This window comes from Panthera onca, chromosome C2 (assembly GCF_046562875.1).
Source record: "Panthera onca isolate mPanOnc1 chromosome C2, mPanOnc1 haplotype 2, whole genome shotgun sequence".
Classification (NCBI taxonomy): Eukaryota; Metazoa; Chordata; class Mammalia; order Carnivora; family Felidae; genus Panthera; species Panthera onca.
The window spans coordinates 158,560,383-158,582,531 of record NC_138347.1 but is presented as its reverse complement, the minus strand read 5'-3'; the positions used below and the strand labels follow the sequence as shown (position 1 = coordinate 158,582,531).

Below are 22,149 nucleotides of genomic sequence, written 5' to 3'. Positions count from 1 at the left end.
ACAGGGTTGCTGAGGACAGGTCAGGCGGCTCACAGGCAGCTGAGCACTGCGCTGGCGCCAGGGAGAAGGCGAGACGTTGGCCCTCCCAGCTTCCTAGAGCGGCCGCGAGAGGCGGGGCGGCGGCGCGCCTGCGCGACCTGGGCCGACGGAGAGCTGGTCTCTGAGCGACGGGTTCTGGGCGGGTGGTGTGGCTGGAGGACTGGCTGTCCGGGGACCTGGGGAGGTGAGCCGCCGGGCGGGGCGCGGGGGCGGCGGAGGCGGCGGGGGGGGGGGGGTGGCGACCGGCAGTGAGGGTGCACGGCTCGGGAGGGCGGCGGGGACGCTCGGCCCCGCCCGGGGTGAGACTCAGGGGTCGGGGGTGCTGGCTGAGGCCCGGCCTGGAGGCGGCGCCCGGGGCGGGCGGTCTGGCCGGGCGGGGATCCGGTCCCCGCTGCGGTGAGGAGTGTAGCTGGAAGCGCTTTGCAGCCCCGGGCAGAGAGTTGGGAGTAATGGCTTCTGTGCTTTATCCTTTCTCCCAATTATGCAAACAAAGCGTACTCATTAGGGACAATTAGATGACGCGGGTGGGAGCCAGAAAAGTGAGAATAACCGCAGTCTGCAAATAGTTTCGTCTGGATGCTTCCTGACAGTTTAAAATTTGCTCACAATTATGCACATTCATACACGGGTGCATGTGCATTTCGAAATGGGATCGTACTGTGGCCTTTAAAAACTTAGTATTATTGGGATGCAAAAGTACTGTGCTAAAATTTACATAATACTTACCAGAGGGCACAATAAAATCGACCACTTTAACCATTTTCAAGTGTGGCAAAATTGAGCGGCATTAAGTACATTCATACCCTTGCGTTTTGAAAATTATGATACCTTCAACCGGCGGAATGCATTTGTTCACATAGCGGTCAAAATTGGTGCTAGCGTTAGTTAGGACGCCACCGAGACATAATTTCTGGGAGGATAATTAAAAGGAAACGTTTTCGTTGCAGTTTATTTTCCGTAGTTAGTACACACTACACAAAGCTGTAATGCTCACAAAGTGACGCTTGTGCAGGAAAATAGCAGAATCTTGTGTATTAGGGTGATTGCCTCTTTTCAAAATGAAAGTGTAGCATATAAAAGGGAGTTTTAATTGTTTCAATATACATTTTTAAAGATTTTATTTTTAACAAAAAGGGTTTTTTAAAGATAAGGTACAGCTCTTAAAACCACCGTACTGTCTCTGACTTGCATAGGCCTAAGAAGTCAGAGAATGGTCGGTCCCCTTCTAAGTTACAAGTGGTGGCCAGGAAAGAACACCCTGTTTCGAGCTGTATGTAGTGCAGAAGTGAAAACGCATTAGTATTAGTACATTATTTGCAAGGAAATGTCAGTGAGTGGTTTTAGTCATAATTTGATGAAGGGATTTCGGAGAACTTGCATCCGCTTACACGTGTGTGTATGTGTGTGTGTGTGTGTGTGTGTGTGTGTGTGTGTGTGTGTGTGTGTGTTGAGGGTCTGATGAATGGGGGTGCTCTTACCTGTCGTGTTAATGCTGAAGAAAGGCAGACAAATTTTGGTTAAAAATGTAGTCCTTACTGTAGGTCGAAATGACGGGAATGTTTTGAAGGTAAACCCTCAGTATATACTTAGAAAGGAAACTGACAACAGCATCACAAATACTAAGTCTGCCACTTGAAGTTTTCTGAGGCTCCTCGTGTCCAGGCTGTATCAGTGCAAGGGCATTCGGTGATGTCGGAGAGTTGCTTGGGAGTAGAAATACATAACGTATAGTAACCATAACTTACCTTATTTGTCAGTCTTCAGGATTTTTGTATCAGAAACGCTCTGAAAGAACTCCCCAGGTGAATCATGAGATGCTCTACAAGATTGGATTTTTGAGCTCAAACTTCTGCCTGATCTTACACCTCTTACCCTCCTTCCTTGTTTTATTACAGTGTGTCGGACCAGACATGCCTATCCAACATGCCATGTGTTTTCTTCATTTTCTGTCTTCCTGTAAGCTCTGCAAGGCGGTGGTGTTTTTTGTTTATTTGTTTTGGTTTCTTGTGGTGTTTTGTTTTTGGTATCCTTATTCGATATGTAGTCCTTAGTGCCTGGGGCATAGCTGGTACCCAGTAAATACTGTTAATAAAAGAATGAATCTAAATTGGAGATAAGAATAACAATATTTAATATCTTTGATTGCCACGGTTTTGTTTTTTTTTTTTTTTTTTAACCTAAGATAGAAATACATCAGAAAAAAGTGATAACAGTTCTTCCATTCCGAGACCTTTTTCTTGAGGCGCCTGGGTGGCCTAAATGGTTAAGCGTCCAACTTTGGCTCAGGTCACGATCACAAGGTCCGTGAGTTCGAGCCCCGTGTCAGGCTCTGTGCTGACATCTCAGAGCCTGGAGCCTGCTTCCGATTCTGTGTCTCCCTCTCTCTCTCTCTGCCCCCCTCTCAAAAATAAGTATATATTTAAAAAAACAAAAAACAAAAAAACCAAACCCTTTTTCTTTTGAATAGTTGTGGACTTAGAGAGGGTTGCAGAAACCGTACCGAGTTCCCTTATATTCTTTGGTCAGTTTGCCTAGAGTTAATATCTTGCATAACCATAGTACAAGTCCTCAAACTTCAGAAATTTACAGTGTACGATGCTATTCATTAAACTGCTGACTTGACTTACAGAGTCCAGCAGTTTCTCACTAATGACCTTTTTCTGTTCCAGGATCCCATCTAGAATCCCTCATTCCACCATTCCTTGTAGTTGCCCTGTCTTCTTGTTTTCCTTCAATATGTGACAGGCTCTCCATCTTTCCTTGTTTTTCATGACGTTGACACTTTTCAAGTACGTTGTATGGGTATTTTTAGAATGACTCTCACTTTGGTTTTGTCAGATGTTTTTTCCTGCTTCAATTGAGGATGATGTTGCTGTGTGTTACTACTGTCGATACTGATGTTGACCTAGTGGTGTCTTCCATGTGTCACCACTGTAAAGAGTGATTACTTTCCCTTTGTAACCAGTGATTATTTGGGGGAAGATACTTTGAGACCTTGCGTGGCAATATCCTGCTTTTCTTTACTGTTCACCCACGGATTAGCCTTCTTGGTGGATCTTATCACTGTAATGGTCTAGTGGTGACTTTGATTTCTGTTATTCCTTCTCCAGGTAATAATTGGAGTATTTCCTGAGGAAGAGTTGTGCCTTCTTTCCCTTTGTTTTATTTCTTCAATTATTTGTATCTGTGTGATGTCGGATACATATCCTTTGGGCTATGATGCGGTGCTAACGGTACTTATTTCGTTGCTTAAATTATTCCAGCTTTGGCCCTTGGGGGCTCTTTGCAGTGGCTCCTGCTTCCCCTTAAAGTGTCCACATCCTTTTTGGTGTCTCTCCCTGACTTTCTGGCCCCATACGTTAATTGTGTTTGTTGTATCTTCCCTTCCCCAGCCCCCGAGACCACCACTTCTCCAAAGACCCCTCGTTCCTTTCTCCATGTTGACGGTTTATTGGAGAATGATACTGAGAAACCAAGTTTTGGGCGCTAGGTTTGAGCTCACTTCTTAACTGATGTACGGGTTCAAGTATACTGTAACACTCTAGGTATGTACTGGAAGCAGTCTTTCTTGTTTCCTTATCAGCGTATAAAATGAAGCGTATGTGCCCTCACACTGGTAGGAAAAACACGGGAATAAGAGACTGCTAAATGAGGATTAAAAAAAATTTTTTTTAACATTTATTTATTTTTGAGAGAGAGAGAGACAGAGTGTGAACTGAGAAGGGGCAGAGGGAGAGAGAGGGAGACAGAGAATCTGAAGCAGGCTCCAGGCTCTGAGCTGTCAGCACAGAGCCCGACGCGGGGCTGAAACGCACCAACTGTGAGATCATGACCCGAGCCGAAGTCCGGCACTTAACCGACCGACTGAGCCACCCACGTGCCCCATAAATGAGGATTTTAAAAGAAAACGAAATACGTCATGTATGAGCTGAAGAAGCAAAATGACAAAAAAGGAAACTGTCCCTGAAAAATGCCCAGATAATTGTTTGGGATTTCCCGTTTTTACAAAGCCATTTTCATTGCAGGATTGAGACTGGGCCTAAGGTATGAAGCTCTGGGAGAAGAGGCCCGATCAACTCAGGTTGCCTCCTAGGCCTGGGATGGGTGAAGTTTTATTTCTGTTCTCAAAAGCTGGTTGCGGGGCGCCTGGGTGGCGCAGTCGGTTAAGCGTCCGACTTCAGCCAGGTCACGATCTCACGGTCCGTGAGTTCGAGCCCCGCATCAGGCTCTGGGCTGATGGCTCAGAGCCTGGAGCCTGTTTCCGATTCTGTGTCTCCCTCTCTCTCTGTCCCTCCCCCGTTCATGCTCTGTCTCTCTCTGTCCCAAAAATAAAATAAAACGTTGAAAAAAAAATAAATAAAATTTAAAAAAAAAAAAAAAAAAAAAAAAAAAAGCTGGTTGGGACGTGGAGAAACCCTGAGGCATTAGGAAACCTGAATTTAACTGGGCAGCTTCAGCTCGCTGGCCCCCATGTCTCTACTGTGCCCTGGGTCTTTCCAGGTCTTTAGCTTTGTCCGTGTTCATGGTTGCAGAGGCTGGGCCAACCCTTCCTCCCCAGTTGAAGGCCTGGAACCCCTCGCCAGGTTCCTAGGCTTTCGCCCTCATTTTCCTGTCAGCTAGTCTTCTCATCACCTGTGTCCAGATACTTCGCTGGCCTCTTTGGACATTTCTGTAGCAGCTGCTTTAGAACAGGCCTGCTTGGAGGCTTATTTTTGGCGCTAATTGTGCTGTGGATCTCCATTTCCTGAGATCGGTCTTGCCATTTCTATTTCCTGCTGGGTGCCTTCCTTCAGAACATTTGTCTCTGGGCTCAAGTTCATTCTCTTTAGCCTCACTGCCAGATTTCTGGTCACTGTGAGCGGCTTTCTAGTCCTTTCCTACTTGGGTTTCTTGCTCTTCTCCAGTCTATTCGGCAGGTTTGTTGGGGAAAGTCTCTGTCCCTCTTCCTCTGACTTTCAGCTGCCTTCTGAGCAGTTGTTTCTGCTGCTGGGGCTCAGCACGGCTGGAGCCTGTCCCTCTTGCTCGGCTCAGCCTTCTTTTGTTGTTGCTGGTCTTCAGGTCTGTCTGTAGGCCTTCAGCCACTTACTTTATCATTTCCCTCCTTTTCCTTTGCTTTTGTTTTCTCCAGTACTACTTCTTTTTCTCCACTGTTTTTCCACATCAAAGCTTCACTTCTCTGCCAGAACTTCAGCTGACTCCTCAGCATGCATGATCCCTAATGTAGTTCTTGACTGGACTGACTCTTCATGCCCTGAGAACAGGAGTGTAGTTTTTTTGTGTGTTAGCTGGATGGCAGCCTGCTTTCTGGCATGAGCTCTTTCCGTCTGTGGTTAGTCACTCTTTTTTCTCTGTCCTGACAGCATTGGCTGAGTCTGGGAGATAGCGAATAGGTATTGGTTTATAACCAAGTAGGGGATGGCTTCGGAGTGAAGGGAGTGATTTCTTTAAATGTATTTAATGGTCGCAGGAGATGGAGGATGGTTTCAGGGGACGGTGAACATCATTTGTGACTTGGTGCACTCAGTTATGGGACCCTTTACAAGAGGTACCGAGGCCTGCTTTCCATATAATTTACATACCTGTTCCATAGTAGGAGTCCAATTTTACTGTTTTTTGTATGAACTACTAGTTTTCCAGCATCATGTGTTGAAAAGTCTCTTCTTTCCCCTTTCAGTGCTCTAGTGACCTTTCTGAAAAATAAGTAATATTCGATGTATTGGTTAATTTCTGGACTCTTATTATAATCACCTATGTGTCTATCCCTATGCCAGCATTTCAGCATTCTGATGACTGCTTCTTTGTAATGTAAGTCTTGACATTGGAATTATGAGTCCCTCAACTAATTTGTTCCCAATTTTTTTTGGGTGGGGGTATGCTAGAATTCCTTGGTATTCCATATGAATTTTATTATCAAATTTTCAGTTTCTAAAAGAGGCTCAATCAGAGACCATATTGACACTGCAGATTAATAGGGGGATATTAATTAGATGTGAGTTTATGGAAAAGAGAGAGAGAATAAGAAATGTCTAGAATCATGGACAAACTTGGGAAGTAGAAAGGAAGATGGTCAGAACGTCCATTTTTGATTTTGAATTTGAGGTGATGAGGGACACCCAAAGGAAACGTCCTGTAGGTAACTGGAAACTTCTGATAGGAGTCTAGGAAAGAGCTAGGAACTGCGAAAGCAGCATTAGAGCATTGATAGTCGGTGAGATCTCTGACAGAGCAAAAAGAGATGCTCTGAGGTCTGAGAGCCTCCAGTGTCCATAACGAGAAGGCAAGAGAAGGAAGTGAAACCAGAACGAGGGGCCAGAGATGTGAGAAGAAAAGCAGGCTGGGCTGATGCTAGGGAAGCCATGGGGAGAGAAAGCGGGCAGAAGTATAGCTTCCTTCAGAGAGGTTGAAGCGAGTGAGGGCTGGGAGGAATGGCCAGTTCTCAGTTTGACCAAGGACCCTCTGCACCCTCAGAAAAACGCCTGCCTGGAAGAGGGATGAGAGGCAGTGTGTGGAGCCGCCTGGGTTCTCTCGAATCCACTCACTGGGACACAGACCTTACTGGAGCCAAGGCAGGGCTGTCCTCATAGCTTTCTTTCCTCCGTCAGGTCAGTGTGCTTCCCGGGTGCCTGCCGTTTCCCAAGCCGGGAAGTCAGGAGACCAGGCGGCAGCAACTGTGCTTCGGATGGTCAGGCCCCAGGTGAGCTTGAGTCTGTCTTCCCTGAGTTCCCGTGTGTGGTGCAGGAACAGCTAGCACTCATCTCCGGGCCCTGGCCCTGGCCCTGGCCCATTCTGAAAGTGCTCCTGTGGTTTCCCAGCCTGATCGCACCCTCTGGAACTGGGTCCTGCCTGCTGAGTTCACGAACTCTGTTTCATCCCAGCTTCTCTCCCTCCAGCACCCGTTTGCCCACCAGGGCCCCACCCTGGGCTCTGGGTACCCTGATGTCTCTGCCCTGATGTATTGCCGGGAATATCCCTGAGCAATAGAAGCTTGTCATTCCAGGGCTCTGCAGCGTACGAGTTCCTGTCTGTGGACTATACCGAGAGGAAGTGGAAAGGTCCGGCACTCAGTCAGAGAGCCGTGTACCGGAGCCTCATGCCGGAAAATTATCGCAGAGTGGCCTCATTGGGTAATGATTCTGTTCCCCAGTAACGTAGTCTGCATTCTATACGTTTTCTTTGCTATGTGCTTCTTTTTCAAGTTTTTATTGCAGAAAGCTGCAAACGTAAGACAAAGTACAGAGAACAGTGTAATGAACTGTCACGCACCCATCACTCAGCTTTCGAATTATAAGCAGTGTCTTTATTTCATTTTTAATTGAGCTAGGTGGTTTGGTTAGAATTTGTAGTTGTAAGGAATAGGGAACCACTCGTGTTATTGTAAGTCCTGAGTTGTGTTACTTCAGTAAGGCTGAAGGAATGGAAACCCTGATCAAACCTGCCAGCTAGACCATCCTTTGGGAAATGGGGCCCATGGAAACTGGGCCCTGACCCAGAGCAGCACAGGGTCCTCAGCAACAACAGCAAATAATTTTTATGCCAGGGAATGTAGTAGTTGCTCCCTGCTTACCTGTTTTCTCCTTCCACGGCTACCTATTTTCTTCACTCCGAACCTTTTGTCCTCTCGTGGCATCTTCTTGATTAGACTTTCTGTTCCCTCATAATTTTTGCATGCCGTGGCTCCTAATGGCTTGGCTTCTCTCCTTGCCTCATTTCAGCTTAGAGCTCTTACTTGTTTTTATTTTCTTTATTTTGCCCCATTTCCAGTTGCAGATTTACTTAGAGAGGGACTCCAAGGGTGGTTCAGCCATTAAGTATCATCTCTATTTGGGCAAACTTTGCTCCTGGCCAGAGCAGAGGCTGATGTGTAAGGTACGGAGAAGCTACCCTTGGGCCTGGTGCCCTGGTCAGTCGTGGTCTGAGATGTAATGAGACCAGTTGTCATGAGGCACAAAGCACGGCTGCCTCAGCTTCCCCTTCAGGAACGACGGAGGCGGGACAGCTTCCTGGAGGGGGATGTTTTGGGGGCAGGTTCTCTGGATGGCAAGTCTAGGACAGTAGCCAAATCTGAAGAGGGTGGGTGGGCTTAGGAGCCAAGGAGCCCGATATCTATAACTTTCCGTGTGCTAAAATGCCATGATGGGTTGTGGCCCTGCTTAAGATGTGATTAAAAGGAACCAACATTTTTGTGGTTAGCCATGACTGATTGCCTGCTTCTTCCCATCTTTTCTAGATTCCAAAGGAAAGATTGAACTGTTCAGTTTCCTATGATTCCAGATGACCAAGATACCAAAGACATATTTTGAGTCATATTTCAAATTATCGATCCCTTTCTTAATTTTCGTAGGAATGCAGTACTGCCTTCTACCAGTTCAGTGCCCCAGGGACTAGAGGACCCCCACTTTTAGAGCTCTGCTGTCCCCTGCATGCTTTTCTGAACGCATGGCTTCTCTGAATCTTGTCATTGTCCTGACACGTGAGAATCACTTTTTTTGGTCCGTTTGTTTCCTAATTGTGCTTGCCTACACTGTTTCTCATATTTGACTTGAGGTATTTGCCACTCCTTTCTCCCCTCAATATCTTTGCTGAGAACCGTGGAAGCAGACAATGGCATGGTTGGAAAGGATGTTAGAGTTCATCATTTTACTAAGTGACTTCTGTAAGATCACCCGTCTGTACAGTCTGTTCTCTTGCCCTCCAGTTGCTCTTTTTTTTTTTCCTTTTAAGTTTATTTATTTATTTTGAGAGGGAGAGAGAACGCAAGTTGGGGAGGGGCAGAGAGAGAGGGAGAGAGCATCCCAAGCAGTCTCTGCTCGGCGTGGAGCCCAACACATGGCTCGATCCCACGACTGCAAGATCACGACCTGAACCGATATCAAGAGTCAGATGCCTAATCGACTGAGCCACTCAGGTGCCCCTGATTGCTCTTTTGAATTGGGTAATTAATTGGAGCAATTAAGAGCTATCAGGACAGAGCTCTGTCCACTCTCCCCCCCCCCATCGTCCTTTCCCTCTTCATCTTTCTGTCCATGAAGAAAAACTTGAGCTAGTTCCCACTTTTGTCCTGTTCTTACTGTGTCGCCTCTTACTGTGTCCCCTAATGTGAAGGTTTTTTCAGATACGTAGATCCTGATGATTCTGTTTCCTTAATAGGATGCAAAATGAATAAAAGTTGTTTTCTTCTCTCTTTTGGCAGCAAATGAGGCTAGGATGGAGTGTCCAGATTTGCCTGCAAAGCAGGAAGTTTCTAAAGGACTGGGGTCATCTGATGGGACATCAGGAGGCCTCTGTGGGGTGGTTTCTGGGGAACCAGAGGCAGGAACTGCCTGTGAAGGTGCTTTAGAGAAGCTGGAAGGGCAACCCTCAGATGAGGAAGGGAGCAGACTGGAAAGTGATTTCTTCAAACTAACACACAAGGATAAAGGTAAATCCACAAAAGATGGATGTGATGAATATAAGGGTCCAAGACTGTCCTCTAGTGCTACAGAACATCAGAGAGTTCTCAAGGGACAGAAATTTTACCAGTGTGATGAATGTGGTAAAGCTTTTAATTGGAGTTCACATCTCATTGGGCACCAGAGAATCCATACTGGAGAGAAACCCTATGAGTGTAATGAGTGTGGGAAGACTTTCAGGCAGACCTCTCAGCTCATAGTTCATCTCAGAACCCATACAGGGGAAAAACCCTATGAGTGCAGTGAGTGTGGAAAGACTTACCGACACAGCTCCCATCTTATTCAACACCAGAGACTCCATAATGGTGAGAAGCCATATAAATGCAATGATTGTGGAAAAGCTTTCAACGAGAGTTCCAAGCTCTTTGACCATCAAAGAACCCATACTGGAGAGAAACCTTATGAATGCACTGAGTGTGGGGCTGCCTTTAGTCGGAGTAAAAATCTTGTTCGACATCAGGTACTTCACACTGGTAAGAAACCTCACAAGTGTAGTGAATGTGGGAAAGCTTTCTGTTCTAATAGAAATCTTACTGATCATCAGAGAATCCATACTGGCGAAAAGCCTTATGAGTGTAATGAATGTGGCAAGGCCTTCAGTCGGAGTAAATGTCTTATTCGACATCAGAGTCTCCACACTGGGGAAAAACCGTACAAATGCAGTGAGTGTGGGAAAGCCTTTAGTCAGATCTCTCAACTTGTTGACCATGAGCGAATTCATACTGGAGAAAAACCTTTTGAATGTAATGAATGTGGCAAGGCATTCAGTCTCAGTAAATGTCTTATTCGACATCAGAGACTCCACACAGGTGAAAAGCCCTATAAATGCAACGAGTGTGGAAAATCCTTCAATCAGAACTCATACCTCATTATACACCAGAGAATTCACACTGGTGAGAAGCCTTATGAATGTAATGAGTGTGGAAAGGTCTTTAGTCATAATTCTAGCCTTATGGTTCATCAAAGAACCCATACTGGGGAGAAACCCTATAAATGCAATGATTGTGGGAAAGCTTTTAGTGACAGCTCACAGCTCACTGTGCATCAGAGAGTTCACACTGGAGAGAAGCCCTACGAGTGTATTGAGTGTGGGAAAGCCTTTAGTCAGCGTTCCACTTTCAATCACCACCAGCGAACTCACACTGGAGAGAAGCACTCAGTTCTGGCTCGCTCAGTTAGTTAAGACATTCTCCAAAACAAAGCCAGAAACTTGAGTTAAATTCATTGTTTTTGTAAGAAAGATGCTCACCCTGATCTCTTGGTATCACTGATGAACAGCCATTCCCTACATTCTGCTGGGTCATAAAGTTGGGAGAGTCACAGTGCCATCATTCCCCACTATCAGGGAAGTAAGAACGACAGATTTCAGGTAGTTGTAGGTTTCCTTCCTTCTCTCTCTCCAAAAATATAGCTCTGGTTTTTGAATCCCATAGTCAGATTGTGTGCTTGTCAAAGACAGTGATTACATGCTTCTTTTCTATTGCAGCTAATTCATTTCACATTTACATAAAGTTACTCTCCAGTGCTCTGATACTTACCTATCTTGGGCATGGCCTTTTCAAAAGTTCTGTTGTGATCTAGATCCTCATCATTTGCATTCCCTACCTAGAAAAGCTCTTCTTATTTGTTAATGTTGGCCTCTCAGACCCTTTAAGATCCAGCTCATCTCAGAAAGACTTTCTTTTTGAAATGCTTTTCCTTCCTCCTAAACTTCTGTTGATTTGACCTCATGCTTCAACTTACTTTGTGCTGTAATTTGCAATTGTTATTAAATTGTCTTGACAACTATTCTCAATGCATATGTGTATAGTTTCATACCAATTTAATGTAGGCTGTTTGGGGTCGGGTATGAGATCTTTGTCTTTTAGCACATAGACAATTCTCATATACTAGTTGTTTAATAAATAAGTTTTAAAAATTCATCTCTCCAGCCCTTTTTAACTGAGCATGAACTCCCCTTCCACCACTGGACCAAAGACTTAAAGATGAATATCATAGGATACCACATACAAAAGCCTCATTCATATTATCTGAGTATACCTCTGGAAGTCTTCCTGCTATTACCTCAGCCTCAAAGAGCTATTGATTTGTGCTAGAGCATCCCTCTGTTTGTCCTTGTGTATACGTGTTGTCCAGGTGATGGAGTCAGCACTCATTTCCCCTGATAACATACTTTTCCCTGTTTTCTGTGATTGGAATTCACAGTGACTCTGATATCCCTATCAGGTAGTTCTCTCTACCTGCAACTGCCATCTAATTTCAAGGTGAGAGGAGTACACTTAACTATTGTAATTATCTTCTGGGTCATCTTTAATTCCCTATAAGGATAAGAAACAGTAAGACTTTTTAGAGTCTTACGGTCATATATGAGACATTAGCTTGAACATCTTCTCCCAGTCTCGCAGGAAGGCCCCAGTGCTGGGGAGCTGTTGCCTCTGGTGTCCAACCCTTTCCTCTTAGGGCAGTAGGATTAATAATGTGGTATAGGAGGAGGAGGAGGAGGTTAGAAGGGCAATATTAGATAGGTAGCCTGGAGGGGAGAGATTTTTGTGAGCTGTGATTTCTGTCAGACAATGGAGAAGAAAGGAAAGAGAATTGAGTCTCAAGAAAATACAAAATACATGTCATTTGGGGGGAGGCATCTCAGAAAAAAGTCAAAAGAATATTTATTGGAGAGGTCTATAAAAACTGCTGAACCAAAGACACAATTAGAAATTTCCCATCTGTAACTTTTAAATTAGATTTTTGTTTTAAGATGTCTTTGTGGTGTTTATTTCCATTTTCCTTTATAAAATCTGCAGATAGGACTTTCTTAAAAGTGTTTTATCTTAGGAGTGCCCAGATGCTGGGAAGGAACCTGACTCTGTAATAGCACATGGGCCCATCCTTCCTCTGTGATTTGCCCATCACTGGTCATGTCTTCAGTAAAAAACCCTGACTATTGGATGCTGTAACTGTTTGTTGTGTGCTCATCTTGTTATCATCATGAGTCTCTCTGGAGGGGGAAATCCAGCACTATTCATATTACTCCCCACTACCAATCTGGTATAGGTGTTCAGTAGGAATGAATGTCCTTACCTCCTGGAAAAGTACTCAGGCTCTTGCATGGAGGAAGATGGGCTATATATGAAAGCCATACCTCAATTTCTTTTGGTATTGCTAGTATTAAAAAAAATTACTGAGTTTTAAAAATGTTATTTGGATCCAATTGCTTTGCTAAATTATTTTTAGTTTTAATAGTTTTTTTGTTTCATTTCCTAGCTTTTGTAAGTATACAATAAATAATGGTTAGTGTTCTCTTAATTTCCAATCTGTATGTCACTTAAGTTGTGTGTTAGCAAAAATTTTAAAAATAAAAAAAAAGTTTTTTCATGTTTATTTATTTTTGAGAGAGAAAGAGAGACAAAGTGTGAGCAGGGGAGAGGCAGAGCGAGAGGAAGACACAGAATCTGAAGCAGGCTCCAGGCTCCAAGCTGTGAGTACAGTACGAGCCTGACTTGAGGCCTGAACTCCTGAATTGCAAGATCATGACCTGAGATGAAGTTGGATGCTTAACCTACTGAGCCACCCAGGTGCCCCCCCCCCCCAAATTTTTGAATAGTGGTCAACGGACATCCCATGTCTTGTTTGTAACTTTCAGGGGAAATGTTTTGGCATTTTGAAATTGCATACAGTGTTCACTCTTGTTGGTTGCTGCTAAATATTCTTGTGTTTAGGAAGTTTTTTCCCATTGTTTTTAGAAGAAGTAATACAGTATAGTGGTTAAGAGCACAGACTTTGTACCTTGCACCCTTGTTCAAGTCTTGGCTCCACCAGTTTCTTAGGTGTGTGGCGCTGGGCAAGTTACTTAGCTTCTTTGTATCTCAGTTCTTTGATCTGTAAAAGGGAGCTGCCTCATAAGGTTGTGAGGATAAAATTAGTTCATAAGTGTAAGACACTTAAAATGGTACTTGACACTATAATAATGGTACCCACTGTAATAATTACAATACTTAGAGTTTTTATTAGGTTGGTTGGTAAGTTTTCTATTTTTCAGGTTTTGGTTTTTTTTTTTGCATTCTAAAAATCACATTATTGAGTCATAAAATAGGTGTACAAACTACATCTATTTAAAGTATACCATTGAGTGAGTTTTGATAGGAAACTCCATGCAGGAATCCATCTCCACAATTGAAATACAGAACATTTGCATCGTCCCCAAAAGAGACCTCCTATAGCCCATTCCTATTCTGGCTAAGGCCCCAGGTAACTACTGATCTGCTTTTTGTTACTGTAGATTTGTTTACCTTTTTAGAGTTTTATAAAAATGGGTATATCTCTATTAATGAAAGCCAGGGAAGGTGCTTGGCATGTTCCAGGGTTCCCCACCTCAGCTCCTCTGTGAAGGTCTGGGGGAATGGGTATGACTAGGGTCACCAGAACATTGTAGGCTGTTGGAATTCTTGAGAGGAGTTTGTTAAGAGGGTCTGGGTAGTACTGGTGCCTTAAGGTGGAAAGAATTAGCAAATTGAAGTAAATCTAGGAAGATAGGATATCTAGTAATGATAACTGAATCATATCTATCTGCCTACATAATTTCTGAAACATAAACAGGCAAAGACATAATTGGGCCATCATCATATGATATTGATACAGTAATTAGGGAGCTTAGGAAGATGGCAGAGTAGGAAGACCCAGAACTCACCACATCCCGCATTCTGAGCTAGATACCATCCACATCCAAGTCAGTAAACCAGAGAGTGATCCAAAGACTGTCAGAACAAACTCCACAAGTAAATATAGAGAAGTTGCATCTGAAAGGTTAGAATGGTCAGAAAGGCAGAAAGAGGCTGCCTGCAGGAGGGAGGGAGCTGCACACACAAAAAGGATGAGGAACTGGCCCTTTAACCAGGGAACTCACATGGGGAAGACATCCCCATAGCATTTGGCTTTAAAAATTAGATGGGGGCACCTGGGTGGCTTGGTCGGTTAAGCTTCCGACTTCAGCTCAGGTCGTGATCTCACGGTCTGTGAGTTCGAGCCCCGCGTCGGGCTCTGTGCTGACAGCTCAGAGCCTGGAGCCTGTTTCAGATTCTGTGTTTCCCTCTCTCTCTGCTCCTCCCCCGTTCATGCTCTGTCTCTCTCTGTCTCAAAAATAAAATAAAACGTTAAAAAAAATTTAAAAAAAAAAAAAAATTAGATGGGCTGAATTCTGTGAGTTTTTAAAACCAGTGAGTCTGGGAACGTGGAGCTTTGGAGGTCAGCTGATGAAGCACTAGGCAAGCCAGGAGGGCAAGTGATAGCTGGGTTGCTGCCCTTAGTGGCCTGCATGGAAAGGGACATAAAAACGGCAGTTTGTGCAACACCATGAGCAAACAGGAGATGAATCTGTTCATACTGATTTTGGAGTCTGTTGGGGGACCTTGAAAACAGAGTTTTCAAGTTTAAAAACAGAGTTGGCAGTCCCATTTTCTTCCCATACCCCCCAGTAGAAGCACAGAAATACATGCGGGAGGCAGAGTAGCATAGCCACTTGCTACCTAACCTGTTAGCAGTGCACTGGGCCCCGGGAAATTTTTGTTAAAGCTGTGTGGGTGCCCAGCTGCTAGGTACACAGCTGCCACCACATGTCACACATATCTGCCATGCTTTGCCCAGCTGTGTGCCCCCAGCCACCCTCATGTGTCTCACCCAGCTGCACGCTGGCCACAATTGTGTGCTGTGCCTGTGTGGCTGGCCATGTGCCCCCAGGCCAGGCACCACCAGACACCATTTTACACCACACCCAGTTGCATACCCCTGCTGCAGTTGCCTACCTTGCCCAGCCACCAGGTACACAGTTCTAGCCTAGCCCAGACACTGTGCCAGGCCCAGCTGCCACATCGCACCCAGCTGTGCATCCCCAGTCACAGCAGTGCTTCAGGGGATCCTGCATAGGACTAGTGGCCTACCGCAAATTTTGCTAACACCATTTGCCCCCCTCCCAAGGTTCCCAGCAGGCACACCTCCCACCCCCACTGAGTTCACCTGCCTGAGTACCATTAATACCACAGCAAGCACACCCCACAACAGGCAGAGAGTCAGTGCAGACAACTGCACTGAAAGGAAAAGTGATTTAGACACAGCAGCAGAGCATAAGCAACACACATAGGATATTCTCCTGAAGTGCCAGGTTCCGGTGAACAGGGGAGACTGCACTCCAGGGCACTCTGGGAACTCTTTTTCATAAAGTCACTACTCTCAAGAACAGAAGATACAGTTGACTTAACACAGAGAAACACACAGAGCGGCAGACAAATTGAGGAGACAGAGAAATTTATGCCAAATGGTAGAACAGGACAAGGCCAAAACCAGAGATCCAGGCAAAACAGATATAAGTAACATGTCTAATAGGAAATTTTAAAAAGTGATTGTAAAGATACTCATTAGACTTGAGAAAAGAGTGGAAGACATGAGTGAGACCATTAAGATAGGAATAAGGAATAACAGTAGAGTCTACGGCTATACCACCCTGAACGCGCCAGATCTCGTCTGATCTCGGAAGCTAAGCAGGGTCGGGCCTGGTTAGTACTTGGATGGGAGGAATAACAGTAGAGATAAGGGCATAATAAGTGAAATGAGAAACACACTTGATAGAATGAACAACAGGATGAAAGAAGCAGAGGAACAAATTAGTGACCTGGACAACAGAGTAATGGACAGGAATCATGCTGAACAAAAGAGAGAAAAGAATTATGCAAAACAAGAATAGATTTAGAGAACTCTGACTCCATCAAGTGCAATAACATTCATATTATAGGAATCCCAGAAGAACAAAGTGTCACAAAAAGCTTATTTGGAGAAATGATAGCTGAAAACTTCCCTAATCTGGGGAAGAAAACAGATATCCAGACCAGGACACACAAAGAATGCCTAACAGAATCAACAAAAGAAGACTAAAACATGTTATAATGAACTTTACAAAATACAGTAATACAGAAAAAAAAAAATGATAAAAGCAGCAAGACAACAGAAGGGAAAACCCATAAGGCTGACAGGAGATTTTTCAACAGAAATTCTGCAAGTCAGAAAGTGGCATGATAAATTCAAAGTACTGAATGAGAAAAATCTGCAGCCAAGAATACTCTATCCAGTAAGGTCATCATTCATAGTAGAAGGAGGGATAAAGAGTTTCCCAAACAAACAAAACTAAATGAATTTGTGACCACTAAACCAGCTTGCAAGAATTATTAAGAGAGACTCGTTGAATGGAAAGGAGAGACCAAATGTGACAGTATAGAGGTAAGAAACAAATGCAGTAAAAATGAATACTTCTGTAAAATATCAGTCAAGGAACTCATAAAGAAAAGGATATAAAATATAACAACATGTACTTACAATGTGGAGAGGAGAGGAGAAAAAAATGGGTTCAAACTTAAACAATCATCAAGTAAATATAGATTATTAAATGTAGGTAACGATATATGAAAAGCCAATAATATATATGCAGAGAATAAAGAGAGAGAAGTTCAAATATATTACTGAATAAAATCAGCAAAACATGAAAGAGATAATCAGAGAAAATCTTCAGAAACAGCCAGAAAACAAGTAATAAAATGGCAAGATATACTTATCTATCAATAATAAATTTGAATATAAATGGACAAAACATTACAATAAAAAGATGTGACAGAATGGATTAAAAAAATACACCTATCTATATGCTGCCTACAAGAGACTCATTTTATTTATTTAAATTTTAGTTAAAAAAAAATTTTAGTTAAGATACAGTGCAATATTGGTTTCAGGAGTAGAATTTAATGATTCATCACTTATATTCAACACCTAGTGCTCATCCCAACAAGTGCCTCCTTAATACCTATCACCTATCTAGTCCATTACCCACCGTCTTCCCTCCATCAACCCTCATTTTGTTCTTTTTTTTTTTTTTAATGGAGATTTCAGTTTCCTTATTTTTTAAAATTTTATTTATTTTGAGAGAGAATGAGGGGTGGAGGAGCAGAAAGAGAGGGGGACAGAGGATTCCAAGTGAGCTCTGTGCTGACAGCAGAGAGCCTGATGCAGGACTTGAACTCATGAACTGTGAGATCATGACCTGAGCCAAAGTCAGAAGCTTAATCAACTGAACCACCCAGGCACTCCTTGTTCTCTATCTTTAAGAGTTTCCTGGGGCGCCTGGGTGGCTCAGTCGGTTAAGCGTCCGACTTTGGCTCGGGTCATGATCTCACAGTTCATGGGTTCGTGCCGCGCGTCAGGCTCTGTTCTGACAGTTCGGAGCCTGGATCCCATTTCGGATTCTGTGTCTTCCTCTCTCTGTCTCTGCCCCTCCCCTGTTCATGCTTTGTCTCTGTCTCAAAAATAAAAAATAAACAGTAAAATAAATATAAAATAAATAGTTTCCTGTGTTCCTTCTCTTTTTTTTCCAACCATTCCCATATGTTTGTCTATTTCATTTCTTAAATTCCACAGAGGACTGAAATCATATGGTATTTGTCTTTCTCTGATTGACTTATTTCACATAGCATAATACATTCTAGCTCCATCACATCATTACAAATGGTGAGATGTCATTCTTTTTGATGGCTGAGTAATATTCCATTATATATATATATATATATATATATATATATATATATATATATATATATATATATGCATGCCACATCTTTATCCATTCATCAGTGGATGGACATTTGGGCTCTCTCAATAGTTTGGCTATTGGTGATAGTGCTGCTATAAACATTGGGGTGCATGTACTGCTTCGAATCCATATTGTATTCTTTGGGTAATAGTTTTGTTTCTTGTGTTGTGAATTTTAGCCATTCTGACAGGTATGAGGTGGTAACTCATGGTTTTGATTTGAATTTCCCTGATGATGAGTGATGTTGAGCTATCTGGATTTCTTCTTTGCAAAGTGTCCATACATGTCTTCTGTTCATTTCTTAACTGGGTTGTTGGGTTTTTGGGTGTTGAGTTTGATAAGTTCTTTATAGATTTTGGATAATGGCCCTGTATCAAATATGTCACTTGCAGATGTCTTCTTGCATTCTGTAGACGGCCTTTTAATTTTGTTGATTTTTCTTTGCTGTGCAGAAGGTTTTTTTTTTATCTTGATGAGGTGCCAATAGTTCATGTTTGCTTTTGTTTCTCTTGGCTTTGGTGATGTGTCTGATAAGAAATTGCTATGGATGAGCTCAAAGAGATTGCTGCTTGTCCTTCTCAAGGATTTTGATGGTTTTCTGTGTCACATTTAAGTCTTTCATCCATTTTGAATTTATTTTTATGTATGATGTAAGAAAGTGGTCCAGTTTCATTCTTCCACATGTTGCCATCCAGTTTTCTCAACACCATTTGTTAAAGAGGCTGTCTTTTTTTTCATTGGATATTCTTTCCAGTTTTGTTGATTAGTTGACCATATAGTTGCAGGTCCACGTCTGGGTTTTCTGTTCTGTTCCATTGATCTATGTGTCTGTTTTTGTGCCAATACTATACCGTCTTGATAACTACAACTTTGTAATATTGCTTGAAATCCAGAATTGTGATGCCTCCAGTTTTGTTTTTCTTTTTCAGGATTGCTTTGGCTATTCGGCTCTTTCAAGGTTCCATACAAATTTTAGAATCATTTGTTGTAGTTCTGCCAAAGATGCTGGTGGTATTTTCATAGAAATTGCATGAAATGTGTAGATTGCTTTTGGTAGCATAGGCGTTTTAACAATGTTTGCTCTTCCAGTACATGGGCATGAAATGCTTGTCCATTTATTTGTGTCCTCTTCAATTTCCTTCATACGTGTTCTATAGTTTTCAGAGTACAGACCTTTTACCTGATTATTTAGTTTATTCCTAGGTGCCTTATTGTTTTTGGTGCAGTTGCAAATGGGATTGATTACTTAATTTCTTTTTCTGCTGCTTTGTTATTTGTGTATAGAAATGCAATGGATTTCTGCACATTGATTTTAGATCCTACAACTTTGCTGAATTCATGTATTCTAGCAAATTTTTGGATACTACATAGAATATCATGTTATCTGCAAATAGTGAAAGTTTGATTTCTTCCTTGCTGATTTGTTTATTATTTGTTCCTTTATTTCTTTTTGTTGTCCGATTGCTGAGGCTAAGACTTCCAGTAGTATGTTAAATAACAGTGGTGAGAGTGGACATCCCTGTCTTGTTCCCTACTGTAGGGGAAAGGCTTTCAGTTTTTCCCCATTGAGAATGCAATTAGCTGTGAGTCTTTTGTATATGCCCATTATCGTGTTGAGGTATGTTACATCTATCCCTACATTGTTGAGGGTTTTTATTAAGAATGGATGCTGTCTTTTGTCAAATGATTTTTCTACATCTATTGATAGGATCGTATGGTTCTTATCCTTTCTTTTATTAATGTGGTATATCACATTGATTGATTTGGAAATATTGAACCATCCCTGCAGCCCAGGAATAAATCCTACTTGATAAGAATTAAAAGAATTATTCTTTTAATGTACTGTTGAGTTCAATTTGCTAGTACCTTGTTGAGAATGTTTGCATCTGGATTCATCAGGGTTATTAGCCTATAACTCTCCTTTTTAGTGGGGTCTTTGTCTGGTTGGGGAATCAAGGTAATGCTGGCTTTGTGGAATGAGTTTGGAAGTTTTCCTTACATCTACTTTCTTGGAACAATTTGAGAATAGGTATTAACTCTTCTTTAAATGTTTGGTAGAATTGGGCCATGTGGCCCAGGACTCTTGTTTATTGGGAAATATTTGATCACTGATTCAATTTCTTTGCGGGTTTTGGGTCTGCTCAGAATTTCTGTTTCTTCCTGTTTCAGTTTTGATAGTTTGTGAGTTTATAGTAATTTGTCTATTTCTTCCAGATTGCCCAGTTTGTTACATATAATTTTTCATAGCATTCTCTTACAATGTTTTGTACTTCAGGCTTTATTTGCTGTTCCTTTTCTAGCTCCTTTAGGTGTAAGGTTGGATTGTGTGTTTAGGACCTTTCTAGCTTTAAGAAGCTTGGTAAGCCTGAATGGCAATATAGTTCCCTCTTAGCACTGACTTTGCTGCATTCCAAAGGATTTGGGCTGTCATGTTTTCAATTCTATTTGCTTCCATGTATTTTTTTTTTTTTTTTTTACTTCTTCTTTAATTTCCTGATTAACCCATTCATTCTTTAGTAGGATTTTCTTTAACCTCCATGTATTTGAGGGCTTTCCAAATCTTTTTTTGTGACTGACTTCACATTTCATAGTGTTGTGATCCAAAAATATGCATGGCATGGTCTCAATCTTTTTATACTTGTTGAGGGCTGATGTGTAACTCAGTATGTGATATAATCTTAAAAATGTTCCAATACGCTGGTTTCTCTTCAGATCAAATAAGTCTTTCACCTTTTATTAAAAATGTTCCATGGGCCCTGGAAAAGAATGTATAAGTCACTGCTTTAGGATGAAACGTTCTGAATATATCTGTTAAGTCCATCTGGTCCAGCGTGTCATTCAAACCCATTGTTTCCTTGTTGATTTTCTGCTTAGGTGAACTATCCATTGTTGTAAGTGGGTGTTAGAGTCCCCTACTATTACTGTATTATTATCAATGAGTTTCTTTATATTTGTTACTAATTGATTTATATATTTGGGTACCCCCATGTTGGGACATCAATATTTATTATCATTAGCTATTCTTGATGGTGTAGACCCCTTAGTTATGATTATAATGCCCTTCTTCATCTCTTGTTACAGTCTTTAAAATCTAGTTTGTCTGATATAAGTCGGGCTACTCTAGCTTTCTTTTGATATCTATTCACAACATGGGTGCTTCTCCATCCCATCACTTTCAATCTGCAGGTGTCTTTAGGTCTAAAATGAGTCTCATGTAAGCAGCATGTAGGTGGATTTTGTTTTTTAATCCAATCTGATACCCCGTGTCTTTTGATTGGAGCATTTAGTACATTTACATTCAGAGTGATTAGTAAAAGATATGAATTTAGTGCCATTGTATTCCTTGTAGTGTTTCTAGTGATATTCTTTGGTTCTTCCAGTCTTTATTGCTTTTGATCTTTTTTTTTTTTCCTCTACTCAAAGAGTCCCCCTTAAAATTTCTTGCACACTGGGTTAGTTAGGTCACGAACTCCTTTAGTTTTGTCTCAGAAACTCTTTATCTCTGCTTCTATTCTGAATGACAAACTTGCTGGATAAAGAATTCTTGGCTGCATATTTTTCCCATTCACCACGTTGAATATTCCCTGCCAACCGTCTTGCCTGCCAATTTTCAATGGACAGGTGTGCTGCTGACCTTATGTATCTACCCTTGTGGTTAAGAACCTTTTGTCCCTAGCTGCTTTCAGAATTCTCTATTTATCTTTGTATTTTGCAAGTTTTCACTATGATATGTTGTGTTGCTGACTTTTTTTTTTGATTTTGAGGGGAGTTCTTTTTGCCTCTTGGACTTGAATGCCTGTTTCCTTCCCCAGGTTAGGGAAGTTCTCAGCTATAATTTGTTCAGATAAACCTTTTGCCCCTTTTTTCCCACTCTTTTTCTTCTGAGACTCATATGATATGGATATTATTTCACTTTATGGAATAGCTGAGTTGCCTAAGTTTACCTCCATGACCTAATACTTTTCTTTCCTCTTCTTTCCAGCTTCATTTTTTCCCATAATTTTATCTTCTATATCACCTATTCTCCTCTGCTCCTTTAAT

General features: G+C 42.2%; 1 protein-coding gene across 2 annotated transcripts in view; it reads left to right on the top strand.

Moving 5' to 3' along the window:
* LOC132682842 (zinc finger protein 852-like) overlaps positions 1-22,149 on the top strand; it is a 74,950-nt gene continuing 52,801 nt past the window's right edge. The window contains exons 1-4 of one of the 2 annotated variants that reach the window (XM_078432552.2): positions 1-223; positions 6,642-6,733; positions 7,037-7,163; positions 9,230-11,410. In XM_078432552.2, coding sequence (XP_078288678.1) covers positions 6,719-6,733; positions 7,037-7,163; positions 9,230-10,671 — 1,584 coding nt within the window. In that variant the 5' untranslated portion in view covers positions 1-223; positions 6,642-6,718 and the 3' untranslated portion in view covers positions 10,672-11,410. Of the gene's footprint in view, positions 224-6,641; positions 6,734-7,036; positions 7,164-9,229; positions 11,411-22,149 lie in introns of those variants that run through there. The other variant, XM_081790143.1, reaches the window with a different exon arrangement.